Source organism: Syngnathus typhle, linkage group LG5 (genome assembly GCF_033458585.1).
Source record: "Syngnathus typhle isolate RoL2023-S1 ecotype Sweden linkage group LG5, RoL_Styp_1.0, whole genome shotgun sequence".
Lineage (NCBI taxonomy): Eukaryota > Metazoa > Chordata > Actinopteri > Syngnathiformes > Syngnathidae > Syngnathus > Syngnathus typhle.
The window spans coordinates 19,599,318-19,617,697 of NC_083742.1; the positions used below are offsets into that span (position 1 = coordinate 19,599,318).

General features: G+C 45.3%; 1 protein-coding gene across 1 annotated transcript; it reads right to left on the reverse strand.

The window, feature by feature from the left end:
- Nucleotides 1-676: 676 nt before the first annotated feature.
- Nucleotides 677-16,175, reverse strand: trpm3 (transient receptor potential cation channel, subfamily M, member 3). The gene is made up of 12 exons (XM_061279453.1): nt 15,796-16,175; nt 13,967-14,259; nt 13,282-13,510; nt 11,886-12,089; nt 9,747-9,887; nt 7,849-7,977; nt 7,151-7,402; nt 6,227-6,401; nt 3,657-3,807; nt 3,371-3,564; nt 3,164-3,296; nt 677-3,072 (listed from the first exon to the last, which is right to left on the reverse strand). The coding sequence occupies exons 1-12, from the start codon at nt 15,799-15,801 to the stop codon at nt 1,452-1,454; spliced, it is 3,528 nt and encodes a 1,175-aa protein (XP_061135437.1). The 5' UTR covers nt 15,802-16,175; the 3' UTR covers nt 677-1,451.
- Nucleotides 16,176-18,380: the final 2,205 nt, after the last annotated feature.

An 18,380-nucleotide genomic window follows, 5' to 3' on the forward strand; every position in this document is an offset into this window, starting at 1 on the left:
GGGGCCCACCTTACTGCAGTGGTTCAGAACCAACCAAAAACCGATGCCTTGCATCTTCGGGGTAATATCGGAGTCAACCACAACTATGAGCCACGCAAACCAACATTTCCATTTCCAGCAAACCTTCAAAGATTCTTTCCCTCCTTCCACTCCTCCATCTACGCAAGCTTAGTGATATGTAGCGGTGTTTGGAAGGCACTTTCACACGTGTGTGTGTGACCCACTTGTGCGCAAATGTTTTTGCAATCATTCGCTCGCAGTTAGCCGTTATCTTTTAGCCACTAAATTCTACACGCTGGTCCTTTCATTTCTCCTCTCACAGCTTGATCAAAACATTACCGAAAAAGAAGTGGCAGTTGTAACAAGTCCGCATTTTCTTCTTCATCCTGCTCAAAACCACAGTCGAGATTTATTTACCTTCCTATTGTCTGACCCCACTCACGAACAGCACCGTGCAAACTTTTTAGGAATGCTATCAAGACTTTTGCACATAACTGTTTCTAAACGTAAACAGCGGTGGTGGAAATAGTAAAGGCCAGTTCAAAACCACTGCAGACTATGAAATCAAAAAGTTGAGGATGTAAAGCAGTGGCGCATGGGTCGAACGTGAAGTGGGAATTGCACATTTTAAAAAGATGTCCGGCTGAATGAAAGCCAAAGAGACAGGGACAAAAGATGAAACGAGAAACAACCATTCTTTGGGTAGATGCCATTTTGGTTGCAGGTGGAAAGAAGCTGAGTCAGCGTATGGAGCAACGTCATGTCGCCCTTCCGTTTACACACCGCCTTTCAAAATCAGCCGATAGTAGCACGAGCATGTTTTTTTTTTTTTTTTGCTGTCTTATCACTCTGACGGATGGCATGAAGCTTTTGCCTGCTTGAAATGACAGAAACAAGCTCGTTTTCTGGAAAGCTGGGCGAGGAGCCACTGGCGGCGTTGCGGTTTGTGGAGCTGACGTGGGCTTGATTCCCACAAAATGTCCCGTTCCTAATCTTCCAGTGGCCTAAACAGGAGAAGTCAAGTTGGTGGTTGCCGTGACAACAATGTCGCGCCGCTTGATTCTGTAATGATTTGTTGAGGCAACATTATGCTACGGTTTGTGTTGTTTTCAATGTCCTTATCTCACCTTTGTGGTTCTGATGTTTTGTTTCCGTGACGCGACTGAGACAAAAAGATGATGTCGAGCTAGCGGGTGGAAGACGTACAGCACAAACACAGCTTCCACTGAGAGTTAAGTTAGCTACAAGATGAAGTGAGTGAAAGCTATGCTCAATTTATAGCGCTTGGTTTTTTGACAGGTGGACAGAACCCGCTCACACACTCCAGGTGCTGATCCCAAATGCACTGCAGATCTGGTCCAGGTAGAAATCTAGGGGTAAGGTGATCCGGTTTTCATGCTTTCCCTTCTTCCTTTCAGTGTGTGCGATGTGTGCCCGCGACGCGTGTCTTGTCACGTGTAGTTCTGTCTATCGAAGCTGCGGAACGCTGATGGAGCGGCCAGCTTCCTCATGGAGAGGCTGTCAGTCTTGGCCGCGTCAGGCCGTGCCCCGGACTTGCTCCTGAGGAAGGGGTTTCTGGTTCCCGCCAGACCCCGCCCCCCGGGCCCAGGTCCCCTGTCTGCCCCCGGACCCGGTCCCCTCTCCATCCTCTCACTCACCGACAGGCTCTTCCTGTGCGGAGGGGCCAGCGTGAGCGAAGGATGGGAGTCGTCTGAAGAGCAGCTGTTTGCTCGCTCCAGCCTGGAGAAGGGTGGGCAGAGAGGGGCCCCGCCGGGTCTGCCCAGGGTCCCCGGATGAGGGGTGTCCGGGGCCGGAACGAGCTCTTCGAGGTCCTCCGGATCGGACTCCGTGTGACTGAGCTCGGCCTCTCTCTCTGGGTGAGAGGAGCCCATGTCCGAGGGCTTATCAAAAGTGAAAGACGTGGAGCCCCCGGGGGAATGCGAGCGGTCGATGGGGGTGTACGGCGAGGAGACGCAGCGGGTGTCGATGCAGTCGGTGATGCTGGTGTACTCTGCAGCTTTGACCTGGACGCCCGCACCCAGTCCGCCGTAGCAGCTCCTCGCCGTGAACATCAGGCTGTGGGACTTGACCAAAGTAGGCTCTTCCAGGAAGGAGGTGCCCACCGCGGAGAGGAGCCGGCTGCTCTTGGAGCGCTCCAGGGGGCCGGCCGAGAGGGGCGGCGACGGGTCCGCGTCCCAAGCGGGGAGCCCAATGTCCGGTAACAGGTGGGCCGAGCACAAGGACAGATCGGCCGCCGCGCTGTCGTCAAAAACGGCGCCGGCCGTCCCGCTGCTGGCCGCGCCGCCTTCCGAGTGCCTGTCGCCCAAGCCGCTGGTGGTGGCGCTGCTCAAGTCCCGGCCTCCCGGCAGCACCGCCTCCACGATGTCGGACTGCAGCGACGCCCCTCTCTGGAGGGGCGGGACCACACGCAGAGATTCAAGAAAAACCTCGGCGGGTGCCGCCTCCTCGGAAGTCGAGACGTAGATATCGATGCACGATGACGGACGGTGCTGCTGGGAGACTGACAGCGTGGCCAGAGGGAGGGGCTTAGACTCTTTGGTGGCGGCGGACGACGACACAGACTGCGAGCTGTTGGCTCGATGGAGACTGAGCGAGCGCTCTTTGAAGAAGCTGTCGGCTCGTTCGGCGGCAGTGGCGCGTTCGCCGCCGCGACCGCCTCCCACGTAAAAGGAATGGCTTCTCGTTCGTGGCGCTCCGCCGGTCGGAGAAGGAGGCGACATGGAGCCCTCGGCGGTGCACTCCAGCGCTTCCTGAAGGCGGTACGTGTTCCCCTCGGTACTGTTGAAGCTGCTTTGGCGAAGAATGTAGGCGGCGTCCGCGCACTCCCCTTGGCGGAGGATGTACGCCGAGTCGGTGCAGTCAGACGAGGTCCTCGATCGAACTTTGTTGACTTCCCCGCGTTCCACGCCCGTCACTCGCTCCAGGGCCACGGCGATTCGCCCGATCAGTTCCTCCATTTGCGCTAGGCGGACGTCGACGGTCTGCAGCGAGGCCTTCATAAAGTGCTCCCTCTCGTTCACTTCCTCGAGACGCATGGCCATGTTCTCCACCCTGACAACAGAAACGACGAAAGAATATCGGCTTGATAACCTCCTTGCTCTCGTGTTAATAAGACGAAACCTCGTTTTGATCTCGGACACACCTTTCCGAGGTGCCTCTGATCCTTTCGTCATTGGACGAGTGGAATCGGTCATCCTTCTCTCTGAAGTACTCTTCGATGCACTGCTCTTCAAAGTCGTGGACCTTCTTCAGCTCGTCCTCTGTGATGAAAAGCTCTGCGGATGACCACAGTTGGAGGGCTCGGTTAAAACCAGACGCTTTAAAAGACGAGCGCTTCGGCGCCACTCACTCAGTCCATAGTCCCTCTCGTCGTCATCGTGCTTGCGCCAGCGACAACACAGGTGCTTGAGCACCATAGTAATGTGACTGAAGATGATGAGCGGCGGAGGAAGCACCGGACGCTCGTGGAAGGTCATGATGAGCTGGTAGCGCTGGAACTTCCAAACTTGGTTGGAGATGGACTTCACCTCGAAGAAGGTGTTGCTACCGTAACGCAGTCACAGTAGGAGGATGATGATTAGACCTTGCGATTCCAAAAGTGACATTTGGAAGAGAAATCGGGATGGCTTTCGTACTTGAACACAGCGATGAGGAGATTGACCAGCAGTATGTTGGCCACCAGCAGGTAGCAGGCCATGATGGCCGGGACAATCCAGGCGCCCGTCTTACATGGAGGCAGAGTGACCACCACTCCGCCCTCGCTGGTGATGTTCTGCCCACAGGGAGCTACACACCACAAAAAAACAAAAAGGGTAAATGCACAGGATGCCTCAAAACACTCAAGACATCAGTAGATCCAAAGTGCAAAGGACACACAAATAAGCCAATTAAGCAAGACATGATCAGAATGTTAATAGTGACAAAAGCAAGCAGAACAGAAAAATAAACAAGACAAAATGCTTTTTTTTGGTCAAGCATATGCTTCATATAATGAGGGAGCGGGGGAAAAAACAAAAACACACGTCGACAATATATTTCAACACATCCTTCTGGTTTCAAATATATTGTCGCAGCTAACGTAGCTTAGCCATAGCTTGGCTAGCTTTGGAATGTATGTAAGATACATTCTGTGTTTTTTCCATCCGTGATGGTTCAGTTGCTGCGGATTACCAGCGGAACATCCAGCATCGCTTCTTGCCGTGTTTGCCTTTTTCGGATTCATTCTGGTCATGCTCGTCAATTGTTCACACAATGCAGCCCAAAGACAGAGAAGTGAAGTAATTGTCTGCTTTTAAAATTTGTACGCTCAAAATTAACAACTCTGACAACTGAACCACATGAAAAAACAGTTTATACATGGTGGCTGATTATGATGCACTGAGTTGCTTATTATGAGTCTCTTTTTTGGGGGGGGGGGTTCTGGTTTATGCTGAGTCAGCAGTAAAGGAAGGCGAGATGTGGCAAGCTTTTTCTAGTGACGGAAGTGAGAGCAAGGAACATCAAGGGACTATCGCAAGTTTAAACTTCAATAGTTGCCCTTGCTGTTAAAATGGGAAAAAAAAATAAAAATAAATGACAGACAAACGTCTTATTTAATTTTTTTTACTGCCGTTTAATAACGACAAAGAGGCTGCCAGTGAAGGTTAAGTTGCAGACAGCAAGGTAGCCTTCGGTCAAACTACAAGTGGACCAAATATGAAAAATATATACATTGTGTATTCAAACCTGGTATAATTCAGGGTAGCCCCAAAAAAACGGACATCATTTTGCAGTCCAATAACTTCGCCAATTCTCACTCAAATTGCTTTTTAACAAGATGTGTACCAAGTTGAATATTTTTACAGTCCACTAGCTAACACTCTTATTTTTCTATCTTTATGAATATAAAAAATAAACAAAATACAATACAATTTTTTTTAAAAAAGACCAATTAAATCAGTACCTTTGAAAGATTTATAATAAAACCCAAGTATGTTACAAATTTTTGATAATGCACTTTTTTATTAATTTAATTTTTTTTTTTTTTTTTATGACTTTTTATTATTATTTGGATTCAGTTTGTTGTACTCTAATATTCATACTTCAAATGATGTCACATTATTTTAGGACCACCTGGATTTTATAGAGTAGCTGACCCAAGGCACCAAAGAGGCAACTTCAACCGAGTGTGTGGTGTGGTGTCGCATGCACACTTGCGGCCTCTAGTGGCAAAAGTGGGCATGGTCAAGTGAGGATGATGAAGCAAGGGGCAGTGAATTTACGGTCAATGTCATCATGAGTCAATCTATATTGAGGAGATTTACTGGAATTCTGAGAGCACTGGGCAATGTGGGATGCACCACTACTACGCCAGGTTCCGAGAGTTCGTAAGTAATTTTCGACCAGCCAGAGTTTTTCATTCAGCCTGTGCTGTAACTTCCTACTATGAATATCTGAAACACAGAATGAAAACATTATTTCAGATCTCTTCTCTTTGGGCCACTCCTCCCGTAATGGACAAGCAAACATATTGACAAAAGAAACAACACACGTACAGACCAAACACAGTCTATACTACAGTACAGTACGGGTTCATGTTTTTCTACAGCCGGGATGGGCAACTGGCGGCCTACGTAAAATGGAGGGAAATTCCAGAAATAAAATCTCAAACATAAAAAAATATATATATAATTAAAAATATTTAATATTTTAAGTTGCAATATCACCAATGACCACTAGATAGCAGACACATCTTAGTTGCGATTACTCGGGTCTTATACTGCACTATTGCTACAACACGAGTAGGCCTCGTATTTTTTGGGGGTTGATTTGGAATGATATGCAGAACATATATCAAGAATAATTTGCATTTTGATTCAGTTGATTTTTGAGGAAATAAACTTTATGAATGGTCATTTTTATGCAATGGAGGAAAACAAAATCGTGGTTATTTTGTTCTTAACTTTTGTGGCCCCTTCCAACATTTAAGTTGCCCATCCCTGCTCTAAGGTGACGTTAACAATTGAAGCCTAAGGCAAATTAGTACCAAAATGAAAGACTGATGTAGTAGAAAATGCAATTTATGGCACAGAAAACAGCATTTGATTCTTTCCCTCCATAAACAGTCAAGCGCTATTTTTATAGGTTGAACCCTCGTCAAATTCAGCTCTTGGGGAGAAAAAAACAAATTACTTCTGCTGTCAAGAGCTCTTGGTTGTGAACTTACGGTCAATCTGGTCAGCAAACACCTCGCCATAGATCATCCAGTATGGCATGAAGAAGATGTTGCGTGCCAGCATCCAAGAGGGGTCTTCGTTGGGGTTGAGGATGGCCTGCCGTGCCACCCCAAAGCTCATGAGCACCACCAACATGATGATCACAAAGTACATCATGTCGATCATCTGACGGAAGGGGCGAAGAGGAGGGTTAGTATCAAAGGACCCAGGTGGCTCACAAGGAAGAGGGAAGAACCAAAAAAAAAAAAAGCTCACAGTGAAACTGTGACTAATTCATGATTGCCCACTTGATCTTTCTCATTGGACACGGATTCTTGGTTGATCACTCCAAATTAAACCACAGACTTAATAACCATAACAAATCCAAACTGAAAACATCCCACGAGGAGGGTTGAGAACATTTTCTCAATATCAACCCATTATTTTTGTGTATGCCAAGTCCTCCTAATTATGACTCTGATGGATTCAGAAGGCTGCGTGCATTCAAGCTTGTTTCCCTCTGAAGCGCTTTGATTTGAAGGCAGCCACAACATCACAGGCAATTACCTGGACAACTTAGGCCATTCCCTCTCTAATTGCTGATTGGCATCAAAGAGAGAGAGAGAGAGCAACCTACATTACCACCTCAAAAGAAACATCACATGCTGGCCTTTGGAACTTTGTCTTGAAAACTTGTGCCCTTTTCCTAATCAAACAGCAAACTTAGACTATAATTACACTCCCACCCTATTTTCCATCTCAGCGCATCATGCGGAGTTGCGGGAAAATACGTTTGCCCGTCACGTTCTACCCACGCTGGCCTGAAATGGTCATTGTGTAAAAGTGGCTTTCAAGGCTCTATTAGCATTGAGAACTGAAAGGAAATTGGCGAGCCACGTAACACAAAAGGAGTTCATGCTCCAGCTACATCTCACCATCTTGCCAATCATCATCACATAGGGACCCAGGTACTTGTTGACACCAAAGATGTCGAGCAGCCGGATGTACCAGTAGATGATGTTGACGCAATAGATGACCCGTCCATAGTTCATGAGCGGGGGCTCCTGGAGACGCAGAACCATGCCGACAGAAAATATCAGGATGGCCATGAGGTCTGTGATGTTCCAATACTCCTGAAGCCACACCTTGACCTTTTGTAACAACTTCCCTGGCTCTGACATAAGGATCTAGAAGAGGGTTGGAGAAGAATTAGAGCTGGGAAGGAAGACCAGAAGAGAACGCTGAAACGGGTCAAGAAAAAAGGTAAATACGTTAATGTCAGGCGAAGACACGGGGCAAACATTTGGTGGTTTACGTTACAACTTTGCAGCCAGTGGACAGTAAACCACATTGCATGAGTCTGAAAATAAATTCCAGATTAACTGCCGGTAGAGGGCAGTGTAAGATCACCTATTCAAAGGCACAGTTCAGGAAAAATGGTTGTGACAAATTGATAAATGCTTTTCATACATTTACAGCACAAGCAGGTCACAACCTAACACGCCGTAGTCTCATGAATCTACATAGTGTTCATCTTTGTTGTTGATTTTACCAACTGTCCGAAAGAGCATCATGACCCCATTTGGTTTACGATACATGTGATTATTTGTGCATGTGTCTTTTCAATGAGTACCTCTCTCATCTTCTCAATGCCGTTAGTGAAGATGTAAGCGATGACGATCCACTCTTGCGGCGAAGGCTGTAGATCCATCTTTACCAGGACAATGTAGTTGAATAACATCAGGTAGCCCACGTAGGCCATCTGGAAAGCAAAGAAAATTCAAATTCTCACTCTTAAACTAGCAAGCAGTAATCTGAGCAGAGAAAATGTTAGGGCATGTATGGGATTAACATCTTGCTCTGTATTAGGGTATATTCCTAATTACATTTGATAAAATGCTAACATGCTAACAGTTGATATGCAAAAATATAGCGAGTCAGCAGCCTGGGTTATAAAAGCGCCAAGACGGACTGCTGAGTCGAGAATGTGCTGAGACCAATTCATCCTTTCCTGTAATTAGTCGCTATTTCTAACGATAATTGATTCGAACACTCTAGCAATTGGTATGCTAACAATTCAAAAGAGTAGAACGTGATGAGACTGTGATGGGCCCGCAGCATCAACCGCTAACCGTGACACTTGTTTTAATGACTGCTCACCGACCGAGTGACACTATCCCCCAAAATAGAGATTTGATGTGGAGACATCTCACCACTCTACCTGCACGCTTGGCCTGAAAATGTCCATTAGGCATCTCCCGAGGCTGCGCCTATTAACATCAGTCACCGACTGACTGATTTGATTTCTACGGCACTTGTAATATAAACTGTAGCTCATCACCGCGCAGACCAGAGGAAAAGGGATTCAAATCAGAAGTTAGGTCTTATGCGGAAGTAAAAAGGTACCGTAAATTCCGGACTATAAGCGGCACCGGACTATAAGCCGCACCAGCTAAAATTGAGGGATATTTTAGTTTTTTTCTTATATAAGCCGCACCGGACTATAAGCCGCATGTGCACACGTTTTTTTTTACAAAGAAAGCGTTTTTAAAGTTTTTATAACATACTTTAACATGTCTTTCTCAACATTGCCTGTGACGAAGGGTTTAGAGCCCTTTGACGCAGGTCACCTAGCGTGCATTCCTACTAAAGCTCATAATAGTCACAAGCAACACAGCCAGAATAAGCAGCAGCCATAGTAGTGTTTCAAAATAGTATTTTTGTTGTTGTTTTTTTCTTCAAGATACCGCAGTGTATAAAAGTGATCAAGTCATCACAAAAATCACGAAAAAAAAAATCCTTATATAAGCCGCACCTGACTATAAGCCACAGGGTTCAAAAGTTTGGAAAAAAGGCGCAGTTTATAGTCCGGAATTTACGGTAACCATGAAATATTATTTTGGTTTTAGACATGCTATAATTCAAGGCCAAATTAAACTGGTAAAAAGAGCTATGTAAACTGTGCTAAGGAGAGTACAACAATAATGGAAAGCCAAAGAGGACCACATTAATAAAGTATACAAAAGGAATCAGAGGAAGGTAAATAACCAGAGGCGGGAAATGAGATAAAAGAAGAAGCATAAACCGTGACGTCTCTTCAAGGAAAGTTAATGGAAGCTAATTCGTGTGATATCGGCAAGAATATAATCAGCACATTAGGCCATTAAGTGCACCCAACAGACACACATAAGAACTCAAAACACTTGAAATCATGTTATTTTTGTTTGTTTACATCTGCAATGAAGGAGAATATCAAATTTATGAAAAGTGACACTTGGGTAGATGATGAGCAGGGGCTCCAGGACAGAGCCCTGGGGCACACCGGAAGTGACGAGGGAGAGACTTTAAAGGAATGAACGGAGTGCGCTCCGATGTGGATGAAGCCAAGTCTATTGTGTGTAAGATGGTGTCAAAGGTCACACTTGGGTCAAGGAGGATGTGGATGGAATATGACTTTGTGTCAGCTGGAGTGAGGAGATCATTGGTGATGGTGGAAGCACAGAGTACATTTGTGCTGGACCACAAACTGACCGTATGGAACCAGAACTTGACGATGGGAGCGTTATAAAACTCGTAGATCTTGCGTCCCATGGGGATGAGGCGGTGACGTTTCTGAACCTCCTCGACGTCCTTCTTTCTGGACGTCTCCGTGGCTACCTTCCCCAACATCGCCTGGCGGGGGAGGGGGAGGCACGGGATCCCCACAAGGAGCAACGTGGGCGGCGAGGAGGGAGGGAAGGATAAAGGGATGAAGAGAGTGGGAGGAAAATGCAATGCGGCCAAGGAGGAGGGAAGACAAGCATGTCGAAGGAAAGAGGGTGGATGGGGTGTGTTGAACACGAAAAAGAAGAGAAGAAACACACAAAGAGAAGAAAGGGTTACTTTCTAGGCAAGTAGACAAACCTCATCATTTATCATTCTGCCAAATCCAAAAAAAGCAAGCACAAGCAATGTCTTCATTCCAAAATGTGAAATGTGTGTTTGAGGTGAGTGTTGAGGTGAGCGAATGCTGGTGACGCACAACGACACACGGACGCACACTCATGGATTGTGTCTCAGACAACAAGACGGACCAGAGGGGACAAGGAGAAGACAGAAAGAAAGAGAGGAAGACATTGAAATCTACTTTTTATCTAGGACACAATTTCGAAATCCATGAGCGAGGGTTCACGCCCCAATCTTATTATGTGAAAGCAACAGCAGGACTATGAGAGAGTTTATATCTTTGGAATTGATATATTACTCAATGGGCACTTTATTAGGTACACCCACACAATCTTATGCAATCCAATACAACAGCTGTATGAAACATTTTGATAACCGGTCTGCGTCATTTGAGAACATCGGCGGGGTGTTGAAGAACGCGCTTGGAAAAGCTTTTTTTTTAATTTTATTTTTTTTTGGAACCAATGAAACTATTGGTCGGGCGTTTTATAAAAATAAAAATACATGTACCGTAATTTTCGGACTATGAGTCGCGACTTATACTCAGGAGCGACTTATATACATATATATATGTTTTTTTTTCACTTTTTTGGGCATTTTATGGCTGGTGCGACTTATACTCCGGTGCGACTTATAGTCCGAAAATTACGGTAAATACATTTGAGAAAGCACTTCCTATCATTTGGTTTGAGTGTGACTTTTTGTAAGTAATAATCAGGATTTAAACTGAACATTTTTGGCGGATATTTGTTTTATACAGCCGTTCTATTTGGTTGATATACTTGATCGGAATAAATTCTTAGCGGTGCATTTGCACAGTCACAAGCCGGGACAAAATTGCAAATGTGTCCTCTAACTGCAAGCCTCTTATACATAGGTCACGTCCACGACGAAAACACAGCTCATTTTCTTTTCAATGGACGTATTTTGCTCTCCGGCTCGTCCACTGAATTGGGCAAAAATCCATTTTGCTTCTTCTGAGTCACACGTGCTAGCCTCTCTTTGTGCCGGCTTGCTAGCTGAGCTGAATGCGGATGAGGGAAAGAGCGTGGTGCTGAAGTGCTCAACTTCAATGCAATCAGTTAAAAGGACAATATAAGATCCAGGTTGCGAATTACAAATCAATTGCCACTCTTGATTTTAATGCGCAAACCCGATCCTGATATATCTCCTCAACTGATTAGATTGAACCGGGAAAACCTCCAAGTGCTGCCCCGGCATCCAAGTCTTTTATAGACGTCAATGGCTGTGAGAAGGTGCTCGCTCAGACTCTGGATGATTTCAGATGTGCAGCGGCAGGCACGCACGGGAAACATCAATGCATATTGTGGGCCGGCCCATGCTCGGCAGCCCGCATGCGGAGCGGCCCGCCGTGGTGAGCGTGACAGGCGGCTATCGGCTAGCGTTGTACAGTACCTCATCTTGGAAAGAGGGAGGGAAGGAGAGGGGGTACAGGATGGGGGTCGAACGAGAACAAGAGGCGGGGAGGAGGATATCGACGGAGGGAGAAACATTCACGAGGAAAACCCACAAGAGACGCTACAACTCCAACGTCTTGGCTTAGACAACGAAGAACGGGAAGCTTGGCCGTGTTTGGAGATTTGTCAGCGTGTGTGCGCGGCAAATTGTCATTTCCGGCAGAATCAGACTGCACTTGTTTTTTGGACATGACTACGAGAATCGTGTGTAGGTTCTGAGATGCAGGGCTGAGGTGGGTTCTCTCACCACGGAGTTGTACTGCGCCTCACAGTAAGATCTTACTGTGAACTCCATGTCTTCTTCCTCCTTCTCCTTGACGGGCTTCTCGGGCTCTTCTTCCTCCTTTTCCTGTAAGTAGGTCTCCTGGTCCTGGGGCATGTACGACATCTCGTCTTTGTTCTTGAACTCCAGGCTCAGGATAGACGGCGGCAGGAGCAGGCCCAAGATGACCTGTTGGGAGCCGTGACAGATGTGATGGAAACGAGCAGCGATGCGGCATTGATCATCATGTGATACATAAAGTGGGTCGGGGCCGCCGTGGAGGCCGTCGCTGCGGAAGTCATCCGAGGAAGCTTTGCGGATTCGGTACAGTGCTCTGAAAACACTTTCAAACGGCAAAGAAGATGGATCGAAGATGCCGGAAGCAGTTCTCGTAATCGGTCGTAGCACTTTTTAATGCACGGAACACTCAATGCTCATTTGTAAGCATGGCAACGAGGATCTTAATGGCGATACGTTGCCAGCAGCGAGCGACACACACTCAAGGCGACATTACCGAGACGCGAGTCGTTAAGGCCCGGCAAATACAAAGTCGACTATTGCCGACCCAGCGACATGCCTGACCGTCAATCCGAAGGAGGGCAAATCATTCATTTCGCACCGAGCGTCTGTCATTAGTCAAGCGAATCGAAAGACGTCAGACATCGATAGTGTCAACTCCTTGATGGTGTTCCTAGCCTGCGGTGATGAGTTCCGGTTTTGAGAATGGATGCTCACCGTCGCGGTGATAACGTTCGCGACATGCGCATTATTTGGACAGCGTTATTTGCCAGATGTCACGACACCCCGAGGGCACGCCATCTTGTTTGTCGTGTTCACTGTCTCTTTCCACTCCCGTGAGCCTCGGCACTACACTCAAAGGTCAAGGAATACTCGAAGCGTTCCCCGGTTCCTCCTGCTCCGGGAGGCTAAACCGAGACAGGGTGCGACCCCCCCCGCTGACTGCACCCCTAGCAACCCAGAAACCGACTGCTTGTCAAAATGCAAACTGTTACCGCAGGACATCTGGAAGTCCAAACTTTTCCCTCCAAGTGTCTTTGTCACCCATTAGACAGAAAAACGAACAGAAAAAGTGCCCAGTTGCATTTTCACCTCAAAGTGGAGATTTATGCAAATATTGAGTAGGCAGTCAAAGTGAATAAGTGTCCGTGGCCCTAAAGCGAAAGCTCCAAAATATATGGGACAGGGTTTGAAGGTTTGCTCGTAATTAAGGTCAACTCTTTCATTGCCCGTGGCTTCAGAAAAGAATCGGCAGGATTAAAAGTAACGGCAGAAGATTCGCAGCTTGCGGCTGATTCGACTCATTACGCTCTTAAGTGTTGGACTATTACCTCAAGGGTCCATAAATGATTATTTCCCTTACCTTGAGTCCCGAGTTCTTCCGCATGCGCAGACGTCCCATCCACATGTCGGTCAGCAACATCTGACTGCAAGTGTGGGCGATGAAATCGCGATGCTTGGCCGCTACCGCCAGCTGCAGGCAGGTGGCGTTGCTCCAGTTCTTCAGCTCATACGTCAGGAGCTTCATGGCCATCTGCTCGTCCTGTTTATAGGACTGGTCCAGAAGTTCCACAGCCAGCTGGGCAAACTCTCTAGGAAATAGTATGCGGAACATAAGCGCCCGCATAAAGACACGAACAGAGGGATTGTTGTGCCTTGTCACGACATGTAAGGATTACATGAAACTGGTCCAGGCATCACTGACCATCTGCTCCACATTCGAAATTAGATTTGCATAAAAACGCAGTCACACAAGAGAGAGGACTAAAAAAAAAAAGTCAACAGCACATAAAAATGGCTCAAGTAGACACACACGACATCATGCTGAGAGACGTTTTCATCAGTATGTTGCCTTATTTAGCAATATGAGATTGGCAAAATAGAAACATTTCAGTATGTTGCAATACAGTTCCACCGAACTTAAATGAAACTTAAACTTAAATTCCCCCCCCCCCCCTCAAATTTCCCTTTTTCAGTTCTTCTGTAGCCATACATTTATTATTCTTTTAATTATTTTAATTTTATAAAGACGGGTCTGTCGCGCCCACCTGGAGTTGTGGTTGAGCTCCTGCGAGATGTCGTCCACCATGTCGTTCTCGGAAGCCTCGTGGGCCATGGCCTTACACAGTTTGCACGCCACCAAGGCTTTGGCCATGGCCTCTTCGCCGTGTTGCCAAAAGAAGAGCGCCATCTTCTGCCGCTTCATCAGCACGGCCCACACCATCAGCTCGTGGAAGGGGAAAGGGAAGTGGTTGATTTCGGGATCGTCCAAATCGATGTCCACCTCCTCCTCTCGTTTGCGCGTGGTTTTCTGGCGGCCCCTACGGATCGGCATGTCATCCTGGGGGGGATCCGTGACATGTGACAGGAGGGGAGGAAAAGATAGATAGCTTTGTAGAGTACGGATGATGCTCATTACCATCAGAGCAAATGTGGCGGCCCTGACCACTTTCAATTTCGCATACATATGAATGAAAATGACATGTTCAAAATCTCATTTGCCCTCCTTGTGTCTGAAAAGGTCTCTCGGGTAGTGTATTCCTGTCTCTGGACTGACACTGCTAGCTAGAGCCTAACACATGATGAATTTTTTATTCCAAAAATTGTCATTTGATTAATGCTCAACTGTAAATATCTAGTGGCTAGCTGTAGCGCTCTAGATATTCTACATGCTTTGAAACAAAACCTGGCCAATGAATAGCCTGTAATGCAGTCAGCTAACATAACAAGCTAACATGTTTTGGTTTAGCGACATTGACAGGCACACGTGAAGAGAATAGACGAAACATCATGCATGTTTTTTCTTTTTAAATCCATGATTCACAGAAAACTGCAGCTACTACACAGTGCGGAATCACACATGACGTCAGTCATTGCTCATTCAGTTCAGGGAAACTGTGAGCTCAGACAAATGTGTTCTCACAAGAATTTAGTAGAAAGTTTCACAAAAGTGAGAACTGATTCTCTCTAACCATTTTGGGACTCTATTAGTTCAAGGGGCAAACTGTCATTGTCGTAAATCTTTTATTGACTGTAGCGGATAGGTGTTTTTAGACCTACGTCTACGGCTCCTAGCTAGCTTTATAAAACCTTGGAATCCCTCTGGAGGAGCTGGGCGGAAAGGATTCTCTGTTTGAACTTTTTCATACTTTTTTTTAATATACTCATCTAGAAATGACATGGCCTTCCTCTGGTTCTTCAGCACAAAAAGTTCACCCACCCTTTAACCTAAACTGCCCTAGCTAGCAGGCACACATCTGACAACTGTGCTGCTTGGTGATGAAAAGACGCCAATGAAAATTACGACTCGTTAAGACTTTAACATTGAAAATGTCAAATTATCGCAAAGAATCATAAATATATGTAATAAATATGTATAAACATAAATTACCTCCAAATCATTAAAGTAAACATGGAAAGATATTCTCCAGCATGCTAACGGGTAGCGCAGCATTCCAACTCTTGAATCTTGAATTGTACAGTAAATTAAAGGTTTTGTGCAACTTCAGAGGTAGATTTTATAGTGTATTTTGGCATAGTTTTAAAACAAGTTTTTTTTTATATAAATTAAGTACCGTAGGAGGGTATTGTCCTTCGTCAGTATTTGCCCAACTCTGCTAAGTCCAGTGTATTACTTTTCGTATGAAATCCTACTAAAAACTCTTGTGAGAAGAAGCTCCACAGACATGACTGACACATTTAAACAGTCGGGAGCCACAAAACAGTGATGATTATTTTGGAAAGAAGAAGACACTGACTGACAAAACAGGGACAAAACACAGACCAGCACGTATTTGGAAGAACACTTTAAAGGAGGGGAAGGAGGAAGTGGAGGACGGACGGGCGGTGAAGGAATGACCATGATGGCAACACTCACCTCCATCCCCAGCAGTTTCAAGGCTTTGGGCTAAAAAAGCAACAAGAACATGAACAGACTGAACAACATCTTTTGGGATGTATTTTCATGGAGCAATGTGTTGCTGGTGAAAAGACAGGATGCTACGTATGTGCACAGCTACAACCTCTCTTGAAGCAGAGCGGTGGCTTTAGTACAGCGTACTGTGTATCTGTACTAAAAACAAGGCCATGTTTGCATTATGCATTCATGAGCTATCATCCCAGTTGGTAAAAATAAGCATGGTTTCCTTGGGGGGGGGGTGTTGATATCTGCATCTATTTAAGGGCTTTGTTCCTTTTTTTTTTTTTTGAACATGTGTTTATGTGCGTGCGTATGAGCGTGTGATTGCGATCACAGCTTTTGCTGGCGTCGAAAAAGGCAAAATAAGAAACGGATTCCCTCGCCATCAAAATAGCTTTGCGTGACTCCATCTTCCTCCGTCAAGCTGCTTTTGTTGCTTCCATTGGAGACATGCAAATAGATAAACAAGCACATGACAACGCACGCACGCGCACACGTACGGCGGACCATGAAGCAAAATGAAGACATTGTGATGTTTCTTTTATCATAACACCCATGTCTGATGCAAGAACCCAATTGAAGAGGAATGGACTGCTCATAATGAAGGTGTGCATGGGGTGGCCAAAAAAAAAAAAAGCCAACTATAAGGTGCACAGGAGCGGGTAATGAGTCTTTTGCTAAGTGGTTTCTAACGGCCAAGTGAGATGAGTGGTACTGGCTGCATCGACAACATTTACAATCAATATCAATGTGAGTTCAATGACACACACACACAGCATCAATAGAAAACGGTAGTCTGTAATAGTTTGACCTTAATTAACCTTCCATCAGAATCCCAGCTAGAAAATAACGTGGATGGGCTAATCATTGGTTCGTTACCCTTGGCGACAATAGATTAGAGCTTTCTTGCGGCTATCAGTCCACCAGACCGGACAGCCTTCAGGTTGTTAGCATCCGCGTCAATGATAACATTGACTCTCCAAAGTTACACGTTCAAATGAACAGATAAGGCTCATTTGAAAACAGATGACATCTATCTCCGTTTAAAAGAATGGAAATTCCAATTTGTGCGCCGAAAGCAGCGAAAACGCGAATAAAACTTCTACTGCCTGCATAATTATGGGCTAAGGTTGCCGTGATCTTGCTGACCAGTCAGGCATGTGGCAAGAAACACTGAACTTTACGTTTTGCCCTGGAGTACACATTGTAGTCCCTGCTTTGCATATTATATCATGATTAAAATACAATGCATCCAAATTATTCATCTTATCAGGGTTAATTTGGTCATAGGATATATTTGTAATGATGAAGATTAATGATTCAAGTAGTGAAAAAAAAAATATATATATATATATATATTACCGTAAATTCCGGACTATAAGCCGCACCGGACTATAAACCGCACCAGCTAAAATTGGGGGATATTTTAGTTTTTTTCTTATATAAGCCGCACCGGACCATAAGCCGCACATGCACACGCGTCTTTTTACAAGGAAAGACCGTTCACAGAAAGCCTTTTTAAAGTTTTAATAACATACTTTAACATGTCTTTCTAAACCCTGCCTGTGACGAAGGGTTTAGAGCCCTTTGACGCAGGTCACCTAGCGTGCATTCCTACTAAAGCTCATAATAGTCACAAGCAACACAGCCAGAATAAGCAGCAGCCATAGTAGTGTTTCAAAATAGTATTTTTGCTGTTGTTTTTTTTCTTCAAGATACCGCAGTGTATAAAAGTGATCAAGTCATCACAAAAATCACGAAAAAAAAATCCTTATATAAGCCGCACCTGACTATAAATCGCGGCTTATAGTCCGGAATTTACGGTATATTTATGTATAAATATACATATATATATTTATATATATATATATATATAAATAGATACAAATATATCAATATTTACATATATTTGAAATATATAAAAAGAGATATAAATATACACAAGTTTTGCCTATATCTAAAATCAAAATAATGACTGTTGAAGAAACATGAGATGAATTTGCTTACCCTTTTGGGTCCAAAAAGGTTGTGGTACAGAGTCCTGAATCTCTTCCTGGTGTAGTTACAACGATAAGCTCCGCCCATTAGGTACTCAATGACCAGTCCGATGTCGATGAGGCTGATGCGGTAGTCTGGGGGCAGGTTTCCCTGCAAAAGTGCGCAGCGTTAATGGGCAACAACTTCTTGGCGAGCCAAGTAATGTGCACACTCACGGCAACAACAACACGAAAAAAAATCCACATCAAACTGAGTTTGGCTATGAAAGAAAACGTGATTATTGGATTCACCTTGAAGTAGATCCAACTGAACCCTGGATATTCTCGCTTGGAAAGAACACACAACGTCAGTGAGTAGAACGCACGATAAGCACGAGCAAGGGAAATGAGAAACACAAAACACGACGCATGGGATCTCTCTTCCAGCGCTTGGCACAAAATTGTTTTTTCAACAAGTCCGTGCTTTACATTGGAAGGAGTGCCAATACCTGGGCTGGTCTCGCAAGGCTCGAGACATTGACAAAATGTCCACGTCTGGCCTTCGAT